The 18,076-nt window shown below is 42.7% G+C and overlaps 2 protein-coding genes and 1 long non-coding RNA gene across 3 annotated transcripts; 1 reads left to right on the forward strand and 2 right to left on the reverse strand.

The window, feature by feature from the left end:
- Positions 1-688: 688 nt before the first annotated feature.
- LOC134019655 (guanine nucleotide-binding protein G(i) subunit alpha-3-like) lies at positions 689-4,714 on the reverse strand. The gene is made up of 8 exons (XM_062460571.1): positions 4,200-4,714; positions 3,958-4,000; positions 3,638-3,779; positions 3,208-3,365; positions 2,653-2,781; positions 2,347-2,476; positions 2,069-2,222; positions 689-1,756 (listed from the first exon to the last, which is right to left on the reverse strand). Exons 1-8 carry the CDS (start codon positions 4,315-4,317, stop codon positions 1,566-1,568), a joined length of 1,065 nt encoding a protein of 354 aa, XP_062316555.1. The 5' UTR covers positions 4,318-4,714; the 3' UTR covers positions 689-1,565.
- An 853-nt stretch (positions 4,715-5,567) lies between these two features.
- LOC134026158 (uncharacterized) lies at positions 5,568-7,128 on the forward strand. Its single transcript, XR_009931335.1, has 2 exons — positions 5,568-5,990; positions 6,494-7,128. It is a non-coding gene; the product is annotated as an uncharacterized LOC134026158 (long non-coding RNA).
- Positions 7,129-9,796: 2,668 nt separating this feature from the next.
- On the reverse strand, positions 9,797-15,433 carry LOC134019671 (G-protein coupled receptor 61-like). The gene is made up of 2 exons (XM_062460572.1): positions 14,944-15,433; positions 9,797-12,996 (listed from the first exon to the last, which is right to left on the reverse strand). Exon 2 carries the CDS (start codon positions 12,813-12,815, stop codon positions 11,415-11,417), a length of 1,401 nt encoding a protein of 466 aa, XP_062316556.1. The 5' UTR covers positions 12,816-12,996; positions 14,944-15,433; the 3' UTR covers positions 9,797-11,414.
- Positions 15,434-18,076: the final 2,643 nt, after the last annotated feature.

The following is an 18,076-nucleotide window of genomic DNA, read 5'->3' on the forward strand; positions in this document are numbered from 1 at the left end:
TTAAATTCCAACTGTATCATTCTACATTGCTGTGTAACAATCCAAGTTGTTATACAGCATTTGATGTATACAGCACAATGTAGTGGATACTGCGGACTGTAAAACACTGTACTGTAGCCTTAAGTGGCCAAGCATTATATTTTGTTGCAAGTAGGAATCATGAGCTGGTGTCATTCAGTAAACAAGGGTTATATTGTTGGACAAAGAGCTGAAACTAAGCCATTGGCTTGTTTGCTTTATTACGAGTGAAATATTCTGCTGTCTCTTGTTGAAATGAACTAAGAATTGCAGTGTGGTTAATTTACACTTATGAATCTTAATGGATCAGTGCCCTTAATGTATCTGTACATTTATGAATCTTAATGGATCTGTGCACAGCAATAAAAAGACAAAAGAGTAGGAAAAGGTAACCAAGATTTTGAGAGAATCTTACATAAGGCATGTTTAAGCTCCACATCAATGATGAGTCATAATAAACCAGTAAAGTTGCTACACAAGACATTGCTATAATTTCCAAAAGTTGTGTAAAACCTCATTGCACAAGCACACAATTTGTGTATCACATCACGCAACACTTATTGAACGTAATTTGTGCACCTGATCACATCTTTCAGGCATAATTGAGCATATAAATTATTCTGCCCCTCCAAGCAAAAGGGCAACAATGAGCCATTTGGTTAAAAAAAAAAATCAGTAAATGTCTGTTGAATCTTACGTCTCAGTTGTTTTGTGTTTTAGAGAAAAGTGTAGGGGTCTGATCAGCAGTAACAAGTACATTCTTTCTCAGTTGCACTCAAAGAGCAATTTCTGCCCTTCTGCGTGGGAGGGGAGTATTGTTTTTGTAGATAGAATATTATACACAGATAATGACAGCCAATGTGCACCAAATTGTTAATACTAAGGATAATAAGATGGCTGACCAGGGCAGAAAAGCTTTTTGTATTGTTTGGTATTATGTTTGAACAAATCAAATTTTATTTAGGACCACAGTTAAGATTAGAGAATACTTAAGTATTTCGCAAGTATATTGTCTGTGTAGCACCTTTAAGTTTCATAGAAAACATAATACTTGTAATGGATTCAACGCTTGAAATGGAGGTTTGGGAACACCTGTGGTATTCCCTTACATACATGGAAAATAATAGTCAGGAAAGTGCCATTTTAACTAAATTTGCATTGCATATAAATCAGAAAGATAAGACAAAGAAATCCACGACAGCCAAATTTACAAGGCCTGCAGGACCACAAAAGGTTTGACACATCCTCTTTCCTTTGTCTAGCAAATATCTTCTCTAGCTCTGATGCTAGCCTCCCCCAATGAGTTATAATGACAGGTGAAAGCCGGATCCACATACAGGTGACACAGTTTGAAGTTGGTCTACAACTAACAATTTGGAACGCTGCAAGTCCATCATGTTTATAATGTTTAAGTGTTTTCAAGTAACACTTTATGGAAACTATCATAGAGTCAAACTTGTTTTAAGCGAGTCGGGCTTCATACTGTCCATGCAAATGCATAGCAAGATGTTTCTAACAACAGAATATTCCAGCCAGGTGCAGCGGTGTCAGTACAGACCCACCTCCTTCAGGTTGTTCTTGATGATGACGTCGGTGACGGCGTCGAAGACAAACTGCACGTTCTTGGTGTCGGTGGCGCAGGTGAAGTGGGTGTAGATCTCCTTGGAGTCCTTCTTCTTGTTCATGTCCTCAAACTGACACTGGATATAAACAGAGGCATCCTTGTACGTGTTTTCACCTGGAACACAGAGGAGCACAAGCATATGTCGTTAACAACTCTGAAATACTCTGTTTTTCATCACGAGTCCAGTACCATTATATTGATTTGAGAGACTCTAGCCTAAGAAACTATTTGGTAAAGTCTTAACTTATCATCTCGACAAACAACTGTATTGACACGCATCTCCATGTGGTTGTTGATAAACTATCTACACGTACCAACACACTGATAGTTCTATTGTACTTATGCTAAGGTTAAACTGTGACCAATCAATGACCTCCAGGAAATGTCTTTTCGTAGGATTCATCTTTGTTTTCAACTAAGAAGTACCTGAGTATTCAGGGTAGCAGATGGTGAGTGGGCTTTTATGGATCTTGTCCTCAAACAGGTCCTTCTTGTTGAGGAACAGGATGATGGAGGTGTATGTAAACCACTTGTTGTTGCAGATGGAGTCAAACAGCTTCATGCTCTCGTGCATACGGTTCTGAGGAAAAGCCATAACCATTAGGTGGGGGAATCATCTCCGTCCCAGAGATATACCAATGCAAACGCCAAACGAAAAATATGGAACGTAACTCTATACATCGCTGCAATCCCCTCCAACTCACCATCTCCTCGTCCTCGGCCAGGACCAGGTCATAGTCACTGAGCGCCACACAGAAGATGATGGCCGTGACTCCCTCGAAGCAGTGGATCCACTTCTTCCTCTCGGACCGCTGGCCGCCCACGTCGAACATCCTGCGGGGAGCGAGAGGAGAGAGATGGCATGAGGAAATGAGAAGACGACAAAGGCACACCAGTAGTTCCTGTGGTATTGAGACTGTGCAGCAGAACGAGAAGTCTATTTTGGATCACGGGATGCAGAGCGGGCCAATCAGCCGTCTTAAGTCATTTTGTGTCGGATGGGGACTCACTTAAAGTACAAGTCTTTGAACGTGAAGTGTGTCTCCACTATGCCTGTGGTCTTCACTCTGGTCCGGAGGACGTCCTGCTGAGTAGGGATGTAGTTCTGTTGTGATATCCTGTCCAGGTCGTTCAGGTAACTGACGGGAGGACAGTGGGAGTTATTTCCATTAATTTCTAAAACACACATTGTTTTCCAAAGAAGGTGACAGACGGAAAAGGATGCACAAAGCACGCATTCAGTCTCATACAGTATGGGCTGAGTCCCAAGTCATAAACTTCAGCTACCAAAACAAGCCCAGAGACTTGCACAGTAACTTGTTTTATGCCCTCGGGCCCTCAGACCTATCCTTGTCTGTATATGTCTTGCTCAACAACTATGTTGCAACAGCACTCTGTAAAGCCAGAAAAACCTCATCCTGTGCGTCTTGGCCTTGGCATGATCCAATCTGACATCCATCCCCACCACCTGCCATGGCCCCTCCTAAAATGTAGCTTGATTCTCTGGGTGACAGGACCAACACGCTGCAGCGTAAGCTTCGGACAAAAATGACTGGAGCTCTTACTAGGAGGCGGAGTCGTTGAGCTGGTACTCTCTGGACCTGTTAAAGCACGTCTGGACACCACCGTCCTGCCATAGCCTACTGATGATCCCTGCCAAGTCAGGGGTCATGACTCCTTCCTCTGCAGAGCTGGCCAGTGCAAAGAGCTGACGGGCATCATCCTGGAAACACAGTACCAAGAACTGTTGTCTTCTATCTATCATGACAGAACATGCGAGGGGGCTATAGTCAAGCAATGGAGAAATACCCCAAATGAAAGTGATACTGTGTTATTGTCTTAAAATTAAGAGTTTCCTAATATGGATTATTTAAACACAACCAACACTAAATTGTCAGATTATGAATGAATAATAAATCAACAGCCAACATGGTGAGATTTATTTTTTAAATCCTAACCTATGTAAACCATATTAACAGCTTGAGGGGAACTTACTGATCGTGCTGAGTTCTCAAAGTCTATGGTCAGCCTCCCCATTGCCCTGATAATAGCGATGATGGACTGGATAGTGTTGCTGTAGACCACCACCCTGTACTGGCTGCACTCTTCCTGAGAGTATCCATCCTCATGGATGATCCTGGAGAGAAACAGGGATACCATTGATCTGGGTGCCCTAAGGGAACTTAATACAAGAGCCTATTAAGGTCAACATAATGGTGGCTAAAACTGTTATCATTGTGCTGGATAAGCAGCTGGAAATCATCTGACAAGAATCCACCTATAGGCCCCTGGATTTGCCCTTAGCTCATACTTACTTCATCTGTTTCACTATGGTACTCTTTCCAGACTCACCAGCACCTATAGTTGAAGGGGAAAGTCGACGAAGACGAACAGAAACACTTTTAAGAGGAAATCCTCGAAACAAACGAACCCCGTTTGAAATGCTGTTTTAGCCATCCTGTGATATTTTACGTAAACATCAAACATATCTGGTGATGATCTAGCCTAACTATGGGGTGAAATCACGAAATAAACACAGGTTTTCGATTAGACTCACCGAGGAGCAACAGTTTGACTTCACTTGACGCCTTTTCCCCAGCTTCTCGTAGGTTACGATCTATCATTTTACTCCTTTCCATGGCTGCTTTATCCTCGGCGCTGATCGTACAACCCATCTTGAATCTAGAAATCTGATAACCCAAGGATACACTGGTATACAACAATTTCGGTCTTGTCAAGCCTTGGGGAAAATATTCGGTTTCGAATGGATTTATTTTCTCTCAGTGAAATGAATGAATCTGCATTCTTTAACCGATTAAACTATCAGCACATTTTGCGCATTGAACAGTTCTTTAATCCTCAAAAAAAGAGAGAATTGTCCATGTGATGTGAAGTCACTGACGCTGGTTACGACGCATTTCCAATACTGTAGAGATGTGCTATGAAGAGAATGAGGAAAGGAAAAAAGGCGTTGGCCAGGCAGCAAGGCACCCAAGCAAAACGTAGCAACGGCGTTAACGTTAGGGCTATATTGGCTATCTAACAAACTTTTATATGTAGCAAGTGACAGCTTAGACTTTTATAGATTAAAACGAATACCGCTGTAACACACACATAAACTGAGTTGAACTCACAGTTAGGTTACAGTGGGCTACGGCGTTACAGTAGCTAACGAGCTACTGTAGAGCTAGCTTTTCCTGCTAATTTAGCTCTACTAAATTGCTCGGTACAAACTTCTTCCAAAAAGGTAAACTGAAGTAGACTTATGGAAAAAATATATATATTATGTTGAAAAAAATTATAGCCGCTTTTAACAGAACTATGTATGCTGTTGATATATCCCCTTGTACCTGATAAAGAACAAAAACGTGTCAAAGCAAGTGAAAATAGCAGAAGTTCGCTAACAAAAATGTTTACTTTCAGCATCAACATGTGACGCGAAAACATGCGGAAATCGATACAATTGACTGAGGATGATGGGTAATGAAGTTTGCACCAAAAACCTATTTAACGTTTCCCAACAGTAGCATTACCACCTGTACTGACAGGCAATTTACTGTATGTATATTAATTAATGTATAACAGTCGACATAGTTTTCTTTAGAATTACTATCACTATAAGTCAAGTAAGTTTCTCAGGTTTCTCAGACACTCCTCCTACCACCTACCTATATGGAGGACCAAACCTGCCAAAATTAAAAATAAATAAATAAATAAATGTATAAATAAATGTATTTATACATAAAAAAATGTAAATATATAAAAATAAATGTATGAAAACATCTTAATTACGTATTTATTTATTTACATGGCCATTTATTTCTGTATTTATTTATTTTTGTATTTATTTATTTCTGTGTACATTTATTTCTGTATTTATTTATTTCTGTGTACATTTATTTCTGTATTTCCTTGTCCTTAAGCTAATGAGGTAAGCTGTCAATCAATGTATGTCACGGTGTCACCTTAACCCCATTGGTTGATCGGTATCAGAGTGCGAAGATGGACTTTCCATGCCTGGGTTTGCTATGACTACCTTAGTAAACAAAAGACTGCACACACGCCATAGATAGCGAGATATGAAAGTTTTGGCTAGCTAACCTTGCTAAAAAAAGTGCTAGTCAAGATGTTTAACTTTTTCGCGTTGAGGCTCTGGATACCAATTTGTACCATTTAGCTGCCTGCAGAGTCATAAAGAGAAAGAGTTGCGTCAATTGCCTTTACGTTCATGGTACTGTACTGTACTGTAGGCTAGTTAGAACTAGAGCGAGCTAGCATCAGTTTCAAACACAGCAGCATCGTCGTTGAGGAACAGTTGTACTGTACTGTATGATGGAGTTGTGCCAAGGTAAGAATGTGGAAGTTCTTGGCCCATTTTCTGGCATCTAGTACATTTAACATTTCAGTATCTTAAAGTGCCGAGATTTTTTGATGCTAGCTAGACATGTAGAAGCCAGAACGTAGCAAAAACAATGTGCTACGAAGTGAGTGATGACCTGTTTATGTAATGATCAGTGTAGCTAGCTAATTTAGTGCACTATTTATATTTATTGAGAAACTAATGCCTACAAACAAGTTTGTTTGAGAGGAAAGCTGTATTTAATTATTAATCCGTAACTGTGGTCGCTTATTTGCACCATAGTCTGGGGGTTGGTACAGTAAGAAATTGGATGATATTATACAGTGTCAAGGAACCATCAAAGAACATAGTACAACATGGTTAATCTATTCATAAAGTGAATGTTTACTAAGCAAACTATGAGTTAGAGACCATTGTAACATTCAGTCCATCATGTGATTATCATTACAGCTTACTGTCTGTTTATGTGTGTGTGTCTATGGCCCTTGCAGTCTGGCATTGCTACTGATGTTGATGTGAGCTGAAAAGGAGGCCCAGTGCCTTGGAGCTGGATGTCAGACCACTGGACGAAGGAGCGCTGGATGGGAGACCACTAGTTGAAGGAGCGCTGGATGGGAGACCACTGGATGAGAGATTTCTGGATGAGGGAAAATGTGATGGAGTGGGCTGTCTTATATTTAAACCACAGTATTTTTGTCATTACTATGCTTTTAATTGTGGTCGTTATTGAGTTATATTGAGTTTGCTCCTGTTGACTTTAGCAAACCACCTCTTTCTCCTCTCACTATCAGCTGGGAAGCCGTAGCCGACATCACGACTCTATTTGGAGCATGCAATACATCCCCATGCATCACACCCAACCATTATGAAATCCAAGATGCTAGGTGCAAGACCAAGACAGCGCGGTGTAGACAAAAGCGTTACCTTTATTGTGTCACCCTTTACACTCTTTTCATAGCAGAGACTAAAATAACATGTGTACATATTTGAATAGTCATGTTGACTATCATGTAGTTGTACTGTAGCCTTTCACAACCAAGTCCTTGAGGTTTAATCATTGTGCACTACACATGCATAAAATGATACTATATAGTAGGGAAAGATTAAATAAAGATGCAGAACAAACTACTTGTTTCCAAGTTACATTTAATGACAACACATGAAGGGTATGAAGAGATTCTTAAAGAGATTCTTGAAGACATTCTTAAATTGGAATACAGCTCCTATTGCATCGGTTGATTTTCCAAATCCTGTTGATAATGACATGTGCAGCACGCTCCCTTACAAATGCACTGCTTGAACTATGAGTATCGGTGTACCTCAGTAAATTAGAATATTGTGGAAAAGTTTGTTTATTTTGATTAGTAAATTCAAAAGTTGAAACTCATATATTATACAGATGCATTACACACACAGTGAAATACTTCAAGTGTTCATTTTAATTTTGATGATTCTGACTTTCATCTAATGAAATCCCAAAATTCAGTATCTCAGAAAATTAGAATATTACACAAGACCAATAAACCTAAGGATTTTTAATACAGAAATGTCAGCCGACTGGAAAGTATGTTCATATAGGCATTCAATACTTGGTCTGGGTTCCTTTTGCATGAATAATTGCATCAATATGGCATGGAGGCGATCAGCCTGTGGCACTGCTGATGTGTTATGGAAGCCCAGGTTGCTTTGATAGCGGCCTTCAGCTCGTCTGCACTGTTGGGTATGGTGTCTCTCATCTTCCTCTTGACAATACTCATAGAGTCTATGGGTTCAGGTCAGGCAAGTTTGCTGACCAATCAAGTGATACCATGGTCATTAAACCAGGTTCTGTTACTTCTGGCAGTGTGGTCAGGTGCCAAGTTGTGCTGGAAAATGAAATCAGCATCTCCATAAAGCTTGTCAATGGAAGGAAGCATGAAGTGCTCTAAAATGTCCTGGTAGACGGCTGCATTGACTTTGGACTTGATAAAACTGTGGACCTACCAGCAGATTACATGGCTCTGCAAATCATCACTTGGAAACTTCAAACTGGACTTCAAGCAACTTGGATTCTGTGCCTCTCCACTTTTCCTCTAGACTCTGGGACTTTTATTTCCAAGTGAAATGCAACATTTACTTTAATCTGAAAAGAGGATCTTGGACCACTGAGCAAGTCCTTTCCCTTTTCTCTTTCGCCTGGGTAAGACGCTTCTGACGTTGTCTCTGGTTCAGGAGTGGCTTGACACGAGGAATGCGACAGTTGTAGCCCATGTCCTGGATACATCTGTGCGTGGTGGCTTTTGATGCACTGACTCCAGCCTCAGTCCACTCCTTGTGAATTTTCCCCAAATTCTTGAATGACCGTTGCTTCACAATCCTCTCAAGGCTGCAGTTATCCCTGTTGCTTGTGCACCTTTTTCTACCACAATTTTCCCTTCCACTCAACTTTCTATTAATATGCTTGGATACAGCACTTTGGGAACAGCCAGCGTCTTTAGCAATGACTTTTAGTGGCTTACCCTCCTTGTGGAGGGTGTCAATGATTGTCTTCAGGACAGCAGTCTTCCCCATGACTGTGTAGCCTACTGAACCAGACTTAGAGACCATTTAAAGGCTTAGAAAACCGTTACAGGAGATAATCAGCTGATTAGAGTAGGACATCAGTAGTCATATTGAGTAGCTTAAGGACAAGGAAATACAGAAATAAATGTACACAGAAATAAATAAATAAATACAGAAATAAATGTACACAGAAATAAATAAATACAAAAATAAATAAATACAGAAATAAATGGCCATGTAAATAAATAAATACGTAATTAAGATGTTTTCATACATTTATTTTTGTATATTTAAATGTTTTTTATGTATAAATACATTTATTTATACATTTATTTATTTATTTTTAATTTTGGCAGGTTTGGTCCTCCATATACCTACAGTACGGCAGAGAAATGTCACTGAGTATATGTTGCCATGGGGATGGAGGAGCCCGGAAAAGCTGGGGGCGGTTTGACTGAGGTCCTTTGGTAAGGTGTGAGGCCTTGAGAACCAACATTTAGCTTGGTTAACTATATGCATGGTAGCCTATTTGTTGACAGCAAGTTCCATTCCCATTTAGATACATGCTTATACATCCCTCTGTTAATACATCGAGGAAGAGTTGGGTTGAGGTTTCCCAGTATTAATCATATTTAATCAGGACTGTTAGTGGTGAGTCAGTTATGTTGACAATAATAGACATACCTATTCTCTCTTGGCAGACAAGCCTACATTCAGCCCACACACAAGACGTCCCTTAGCTGTCAGTCACTTGGGAGAGAATTAAATGTGACAGGATCCACCACACCCTTTGTAGTGCCAGTTTCTCTCCTCTTTTACTTGAATGTCAGAGCATTGACGTTGGCTTTGAAGTTTTAAATGTCGCCTGGAGGTCAGGGTGTTTGAACTGCATCTTCCCCCCTCTCTTTCCAATGGAATATCAAAGCAACCAGGGCACCAATCACACATGGCGTGAACGGGAGATAGGGAGAGAGCGAGAGAGAGAATGAAAATTGAGCTTGAAGTGTAGAGAGCAATAACTAAAGTCTGTGAGTGATAATAAAGAATTAACTTCTGGGGGAGTCACTGATGGCTGGTACAAGACATGGCAGGTATATAACACTTAAACATGAACAAGCATTAAGTTCTATTGTACGTAATGGTAAGATCATATTTAATATACAGTACAGATGAAATCAATCAGTGAAAAAAAACATTTTAGCTTGATTTTGGACGACAATAACAAACACCTACATTTTGTCATGGGCCTTTTGATTGCCTAACATCAGCATCACATTTAAATCTTAAGTTTCTGTGCAACTTATCAGAGGCTGTAGGGTTTGTGACAAGCCACACCCCAAAGCCTACAACATAGTTTATAAGCTTGTTTCAGGAAGGCACAAGGAACCATATATTTTAATTCATCCAGTTCTTGTCCCACCTGGACTTGTCCCATCAATGGTAAGAGTCATTTAATATTGTTTGGATTTTTTTATTTATTACAGAACACACAATTCAGTGTCAGTTGTGGATTGACCTGAAGTAGAAAGTCATTACTGCTTAGAAAACAGACAAGGTTGAAGGAGAGGGAATAATATTGAGCATAATGTATGTTTATCCATGGAGCAGGGTACATGGAGAGCTAGAACAACTTGTCGGCACATTGAAGAGACCAACATGGTACAGTGAACTATTGGAATGTAGGGCTAATTCTTAGATTATGAATTAAACTGTTAAAGAATATGCTATAATCAATGTGTAACAAATAATATAGTGATAAAGCAATGACAAGTTAAAGTGAATCTCTTTAATAAACATAACACATACAGCAATAAAAGTCTACTCAAGTGCTGGGCTCCTCCATCTAAACTGAACGTATTTGTAGGTCAACTGACACAAGTAATTCTGTATGTACTTACATTAGGCCTAAAACTCCCTGGGAAGAATTAAAAGACAACCAACCTAAATGTTGATACAATTAACTTGTCTCCTGAATGGAAACAGGATGTGTTAAGGAAAAGGCCTACTACAAGAGCTACCTGTAAACAATGGGGCTGGTCAATGCCAATGTCTTTTTTGTCACAGATAATTCCCTCTTGTTCTTATTAGGTCCTATCAGTGGAGCTCTGTCAAAATATACAGTATTGTAGTTCTCAAAAATGTATAAAAAACATATTGATGTATTGTCTATCTGGACAAACAAGAGGAAAAGTGCCCAATTGCTGGAAATCACACAAATTAATGTAGCATTTGATGCAACGTACAAATCAGCTGACAAGGGAGCTTACTGAAATAATTTAATTAGAAATGTCTTTAGCGAGGTATTTCCCCTCTCAGGGTTTAATAGAAAACATTTGGTTCATGACTATTTATTATGAAGAAATAAACATCAAGTAACATGTAAGAAACTCAACGAATATGATGAACAACATTGCCTCATTAATTGGCCGGTCAGTTATGTTTACTTACAGAGTAACAGTTTATTGAAGGCTGGTTCTCCAATAGTACAGTACAATATTGTACTTCTTTAAACTGACAGTAACAGTTTATTGAAGGCTGGTTCTCCAATAGTACAGTACAATATTGTACTTCTTCATACTGGCAGCGTGTTTGCAGGAGAGTTGAAGTAGGTAATCAAAGAGAATGAATTGCATTGCACTACGATATCGTTGGATGAGTTAAAGAACAATGTTCAGTACAACAAAAATGATGACAATCAAATTCAAGAATTGCCTCTTGCACAACTTTGTAAGTCAAGATAAATACAAACATTCTTACTAAAAGAACACCTGGAAAACAATATATTTTAATTATCCAAAAGACAAAACATACAAATCAAACCTTTGAATCGGAGGCTGTTTTCACAACAAACATAATTAAATCTATTAAAAATTAGCTATCTGTTATGATATGGTTATTTTTTATGTGGTGATGTTCAAGAAAGTCTGAGGTTTCCTCTGCTATTTGTCCTGGAATACGGAAGTCTATGGGGATGGGCTGGGGGGGTTGTGGGGGGTGGGACTGGGTCAGGGCCCGGCATGCCTCCCCCTTCGGGCTGGAGGTGCTGTGGGAGTCTGGTAGTTCTAGGTTACATCCAGTCCCCTGGAGAAACTGCAGAAAGTTCTCCTCTATGGAGCCTTCACGGCTGGGCAAGCGGTCCTCTTCTTCTCCCCTGGCTCTTCGGAACAGGCAAGGCAAGTGTTTGCCCAGCTCCTCTCGGATCTGACGATTCAGACAACCATAGAAGAAGGGGTTGGATGTGAAGCAGAAGTAGCCAATCCAGGTGACCACCTCTTCCAGAGGGGCCAGGGTGGCTGGGGGGCTGGAGGCTAGGGCTGAGTACATGTGGAAGGTGAAGTAAGGCAGCCAGCAGCATAAGAACTGCCCTCCTACTGCTGCCAGCACCGCCGCTGCCTTACCCCCCCCAAAGGGCCTCTGAGGGGTTCCCCTACCCTCCCCTGTCCCTGTTCCAGAGCTGGTCACCATGGTGGAACGGCTGCTGAGTGATTCAGAGCGCTGGCGCCGAGGCGTATCCATCCAGGTGGGCAGCGGCCCGTGGTGCATGGCCGCCACCCTCGCTACCTTGAACATGTTGCAGTACACCACCAGGATGACCAGCAATGGGCACAGGAAGTAGACCAAGGTGAAGAGGACCATGAAAGCAACACGGTTTGACCCCCCCCCGGTCCAGTGCAGCGAGCAGCGCCTGTGCCCCTGCGAGGGCGGTGAGGGGACCCCGCCACCACCTCCACCGACACCAACTCCCCCACCATCCAAGAAAGGAGTCCTGCCCCCCTGCAAGGCCCATGCCAGCACGGGCAAAGCCGACATGGCTAAGGCTTTGACCCAGATGCCCACCAGCACCGAGACCACCAGGCCCACCGTCATCTTGACCTCGTAGCGCATGGGGTGGATGATGTAGTAGTAGCGCTCCACGTTTATGGCGGATATGGAGAGGATGGCGGCGCTGACCAGACACACACTCAGAAAAAGGTAGCTCCGACACAGCGCCTCCCCAAAGAATGCATGGCCTGAGAGCATGCCCAAGGGCATGAGCACCAGGGCTGCCAGCAGGTCCACTAGACACAGATGAAACACAAAAGCAAACTTCCTCAGCTGCGGGGCCTTGGCGATGACGGCCATGACAGCCAGGTTGCCCACCACCGCCAGCAGAGCCATGAGCAGCATGGCTAGCAGGGCCAGCCACTGGGAAAGAGCCCCGCCCTCAGGGTACCACAAGGCTGAGCTATTGGCCTGCGCGGAAGGGTGGGAGGAGTTCCACATTGGCTCCATGGGAGGGCGGGACGAGGCAGGCAGGCGGGGTCAGTCACAGGCCCATCACCCATCCTTCACAGCCAGGGGGTGCGGGCAGGAACCAGATGTTTGGTCTGGGTTGGGGGTTGGGGGGTAGGAGGGATGATTTGTTGCCTGGGCAACGATACCTTGAAGTCACCCTGGTCAGGCAGCAGTCACCCTGGAGAAAAAGAGAGACTCAATTATATAGAGCAAAGTGGATGTGTCCTAAATTTTTGTCTGTTCTTAATGGCTCACTGACTGTGAGCCAAACCTTGTACCTTCACACCGTTCCTTTTGAAACCAGTATCCAGTATCATTTAGAAGAATTCTTGATGGACTCTTGGAAAGACCAGACGTCAGCTCATGTCATCTTTTACTAAATACAATTAACAATGAGCCTTGCCGTACTTTCACAACTTGTTTAAAACAAGGTTTCAGTAGACTCATCTCTAACCCAGACAAGCTTCACTTGGCAGGCTCCAGCCCCTCAGAACTCTTCACACACTGGGTGGCAGAACCTTGCAGGATGCCAAGTTATAAGTGTTTTATAACCACAACAACAAACCAAATGCCCTCCAGTGTGAGTTTGTCAGCAACATCTTATGACGGTGTGTTACGCAGCCTGTCCCTATACACAGATTGAATTGACCTTTGCGTCTGATAGCTGCTCTACGCCTCTCTCATGTGTCTGCTCATTGCTAACAATTCAGTGCTTGCCTTTGATTACTGATTATGATTGGTCTTTTAATTATTGCATTTCAGGACGCAATTTATGAACTTTTAGTGCAGTGTGAAATGAAGAGGATCTTAAATATCACCAGTGTAACTGTTATAAAGAGTTCTAGATAATGAAAAAAGAAAGGTAACCTGTAGATATACAACACTGACAAACTCCCCATCTCCCAGAGAGATTTAAAATTCCCACAAAGACATTACTCCTTTCTGACAAGAACTGAAAAGAGGTTGGAAAAGTTGTGTTTATCATGTCAATAAAACACGTCTTAGAACAAAATAATTATTGTCCTACTAAAATGACCAAAGCCATCTATTAAGCAATGGTCATTTTTGTGATGACATTTTGCAAAATGTCATTACATTTTGCAAAATGTCATTACATTTGCAAGAACTCTCCTCTTTGCTTCTTATTGGCCGAAACCTGCAGGTGGAGAAGGGGTAGAATCATCTCAGGCAAATATCCTGCCTTAATACAGCACTGAGGAAACATTTGCATCGACACTCATAAGTGCCTCGAACGAATGTATTATAAAGTCTGGATAAAGGTGTGCCCAGTAATATCACCTGGTGATACACACACAGTCTATCACAGTCTTGTGTGCTCCGACACCCTGTTCCTCTTGTTCTTGCTTGTTCTGTAGCTCCGTCTGTGTGATGATTCTGCTTTTTGTCTTCTGCCCGTAGCCTGTGGTCAGACTCTGTCTGCAGATATCTGATGTACACTACCACCTGCTCATGGTGACCGCTTTGTAAATGACAGAAATGGAGGAAGCTTTTAAGTCTGGGGAATCAACATTTGCGAGACTTAGTCATTGTGGGGCATGGATACGTTTCTGTCCATGTTAGCTTCCACTTTAGCAGTTATGCTAATCATCATGCCAGGCACTAAGCCTTAACTAATGCTTCTCTGCCAGCCAACCACCGACCCCGCAGGTTCCCCAAAACACACGCGCGCACACACACAAAAAATGCATACACAAATGCGTTTGTGCATACGCGCACAAGTTTGCTTGTACACAAACACACACACATCCACATTACATCTCTTGCCTTTCTGATCCTCTTTGAAATGTCTCTTTCACAGATCTCTGATTCTGGCTTTATCTTACCACCCAGTTATCTACCCATCAATCACAATTCCATTGCAGACACAGATACATGCACATGCACACACAAAAGGAAAAGCCAAGCTCATGCCCTATATTCAGTTTCATGCGTAACTCCCCATTGCACATCATCATATATTATGTTTCCATCAGGCCCATAGAGAAAGACAGAACAGGGGAGAAAGACAGAGAGAGAGGAAAGAGAGAGAGAGAGAGAGAGAGAGAGAGAGAGAGAGAGAGAGAGAGAGAGAGAGAGAGAGAGAGAGAGAGAGAGAATAATATACCTGGATCAGCCAGTGGGTGCTGATGCTCTCATCTGCTACCCTGGTCTTTGAAGCTGTGAGCCTGGTTAGCTCTCAGTGCCGGGATCCATGGTAGACATCAGTCAGCAAGGTTTGCTGTGTGTACGGGTCTGACTGAGGCACTCCCCTCTCCATTAGCCTGCTTCTCTCCTCATCCTTCTGTGTGTGTGTCCTAGTCCCTCGTCCTCTCCTCTGTAGCTCTGACAACCAGAGATTTAGAGATGACAGAGGGGGAGATAGAGAGAGAGAGAGAGAGAGAGAGAGAGAGAGAGAGAGAGAGAGAGAGAGAGAGAGAGAGAGAGAGAGAGAGAGAGAGAGAGAGAGAGAGAGAGAGAGAGAGAGAGAGAGAGAGAGAGAGAGAGAGAGAGTAACGAGAAGGAGTGAACGGTGTCCCCCCTCTTTTTGCTGATGCAAACGCTTGCACACACACACACTCACACCACACTATACACTCACATAGGCTCACTCACTCCTTCTCTCTTGCACACTCACACACAGTGACTGCAGGGATGGAGCGGGAGGCAGGGAGAAATAGGAGCAAACCCTACCCTCTCCGCTGGGTCTTAGTGCTAGTGCAGTCTGTCATATGCTGTCTCTTGCATTCGGGGGTTACTGCTTATAACGTGAACCATTTCTGCAGACAGCAATGACAGAGAAAAAGGGTCATGTCAGGTTCAGGTTTTGTTTGTGTTCTTTACTTGTGTTTGTAAATAAATGAGGACACACAAAACCCCTCAGCCCAGGTGTATTTGACCTCTTGACCTCCAGAGAACCTTATCTTGGGTTCCCACCTTTCCTATTCCACTGAATACACCTGTCTTGACACATACACAAACACGCACACACTTACTCGAACCGACGCCCATGGCACCATTGTTTTAGTAATAACCAAAAGAGTAAAGATGGCTGATGGTGGCAATAATACACACATTGACAAAGACATTGATTAGGGCTGGGTCCTCCAGCGACCATTCCTTCCCATCTGACTGCTGGGATAACACAGCTGCATCCTGTTGCCACGGTGATCTTCTCTCCAATGGGGAGGACAGACAGGCAACTACTGATGGACGTTTTCATCTCGTCCTCCTCGGGCTCATTGCACAGCTAGATCATCTCCTTAGACGCCCATGGACAACAATGAACCCTCGACCCCGACAGCTGATGCTGCCCAACGCAGGGCCGACCGTAGAGGTGCAGACAGCCACAGTGTTCATCATTTTCATTTGAAATGACGTTATGGATAATTGATGCATATGGAGCCTTTTATAGAAGTCATAGACTGTGTTGCCGACTGTCTCTGCCTCCTTCCAATATGGACTGCACTGGCTTTAATCAGAACAGGTCATCCGTCACAGGTCATCCATCATACTAAAAGAGGGACTGTCTGTATTCAATATTGTGTTCAGTTTTGCTGATTGTGAATATCACGTGCTACTGGTTAGTGAATGCCGGTTAGCATTTCTTTCATGGGCCCACTCTTTAGTAAACAGCTGAAGTAAGAAGCCAAATAACGTCCGGCAACCCAGCTTCCTGACGACAGACGCACCTTCGTTCATCGCCATGCACCGTGCTCTCATTCACCGGTGCTAACACGATTATCTGATCCAATCATTTACTAAAGATGGCTCCCCCCAACACACACACACACACCCCTCTGATGTAGTGTGTCATGACTCCCAACGCTAAACAGGATAGGACAGCAGCGTGGACACAACACCGTCCTCCCAGCCTCTTGGATAACCAGTGGAGACACGGCGGGCAGTATTTGCCATTTAGCCTTGTAGTGTGAAGCTGTGTCTCATGGCACACATAGACAGCCATCATGGAGAGAGAGGAGGTAGGGGAGATGAAGAGGCGGTGTGAGAGAGGATTGTGTTTAGAATCCTAACTAGGCTTTTGGTACTGTGTGATCAGTTTTAATGGATCAGAAAGAGAGAGAGAGAGAGAAAGAGAGAGAGAGAGAGAGAGAGAGAGAGAGAGAGAGAGAGAGAGAGAGAGAGAGAGAGAGAGAGAAAGAGAGAGAAAGAGAGAGAGAGAAGGAGAGCAGGAGTGCATGTGTGTTTACTGCTGTGAGGTTGTCTGTGCGCGCGGGTGAGTGTGTGTACGTTGGGGTGTGTGCGCGAGTGTGTGTACGTCTGTGTGTGCGTATGTGGGTGTGTGTATCAGGTGTTGACTCATGACAGAAATAGCAGATTCTTGCTCGCCGGCAGCACCAATCACTGCCACCGCAAATACAATGGTTACCACGGCAACCTTGAAAATAGACTGCATTCCCACTCAGAAATAGCAAAGGGCACTGCACTCACCCCAGAGCCCCCGCCGCCAATAATAACTAACCACAAATACACACACACACACACACACACATATCAACTACACTCATAAATACAATCATGCAATTAAATATACCAAAAACACAATTATAGCACCTACACAAACAATCAGAACAATAATTCACAGTCACATATGACACATTAATGGACTTAATGTCAGTACACACATTATCAAGCCTCATGTTTAGTGGTATCTGGCTAACACATAGAGTACTACAAAATCAACCCTGAGAACAACAAGACAAAAGGCCAATCCCATTGCCAAAATGACCGTCAACAAACAGAAATGCTTGAGTGTTAGGAGATGACTGCACTTCTGTGAGGCAGGTTGATTTGCAGTTAGAGAGAGGGGTGAGTGTCTGTGCGTGTGTGATAGTCAGACAGTTAAAGTTGAAAAGACAAGATGTTGTTTGTGTGTCTGCTTGTGTGTGGGTGGGATGATGGATGGATGGGCAGGAATGTGGCTGAAATGTAGGCATTCATTGGAACTACCATTAAGATGTCAATCACTGGCTCCATATAGTAAGCTCTGTGGTCTCTGAGGTCACAACGGCTTGTTTATCGATTGGCTGTCCTCATTCATTCGTTCATTTGCCATGTTATTTGGCCTTTCCTAAAACGATATCTAGTGTTCATGTTCTGTAGGATGCTTTTTATAAACTGATCAAGCAGAATTTTACGCAGGTGTCTACATTTCGCTCGTTTTAAATTTACATTTACATTACATTTAGTCATTTAGCAGACACTCTTATCCAGAGCGACTTACAGTAAGTACAGGGACA

The sequence above is a fragment of the Osmerus eperlanus genome, chromosome 1 (genome assembly GCF_963692335.1).
Source record: "Osmerus eperlanus chromosome 1, fOsmEpe2.1, whole genome shotgun sequence".
Taxonomy (NCBI): Eukaryota; Metazoa; Chordata; class Actinopteri; order Osmeriformes; family Osmeridae; genus Osmerus; species Osmerus eperlanus.

Coding starts and splice junctions, on each gene's coding strand:
- LOC134019671 (XM_062460572.1), bottom strand. CDS start 12,815: ATGGAGCCAATGTGGAACTCCTCCCACCCTTCCGCGCAGGCCAATAGC.
- LOC134019655 (XM_062460571.1), bottom strand. CDS start 4,317: ATGGGTTGTACGATCAGCGCCGAGGATAAAGCAGCCATGGAAAGGAGT. Junction 3,780..3,957: donor ACCATAGTGAAACAGATGAA/GTAAGTATGAGC, acceptor GTTTCTCTCCAG/GATCATCCATGAGGATGGAT. Junction 3,366..3,637: donor TTGAGAACTCAGCACGATCA/GTAAGTTCCCCT, acceptor CTGTGTTTCCAG/GATGATGCCCGTCAGCTCTT.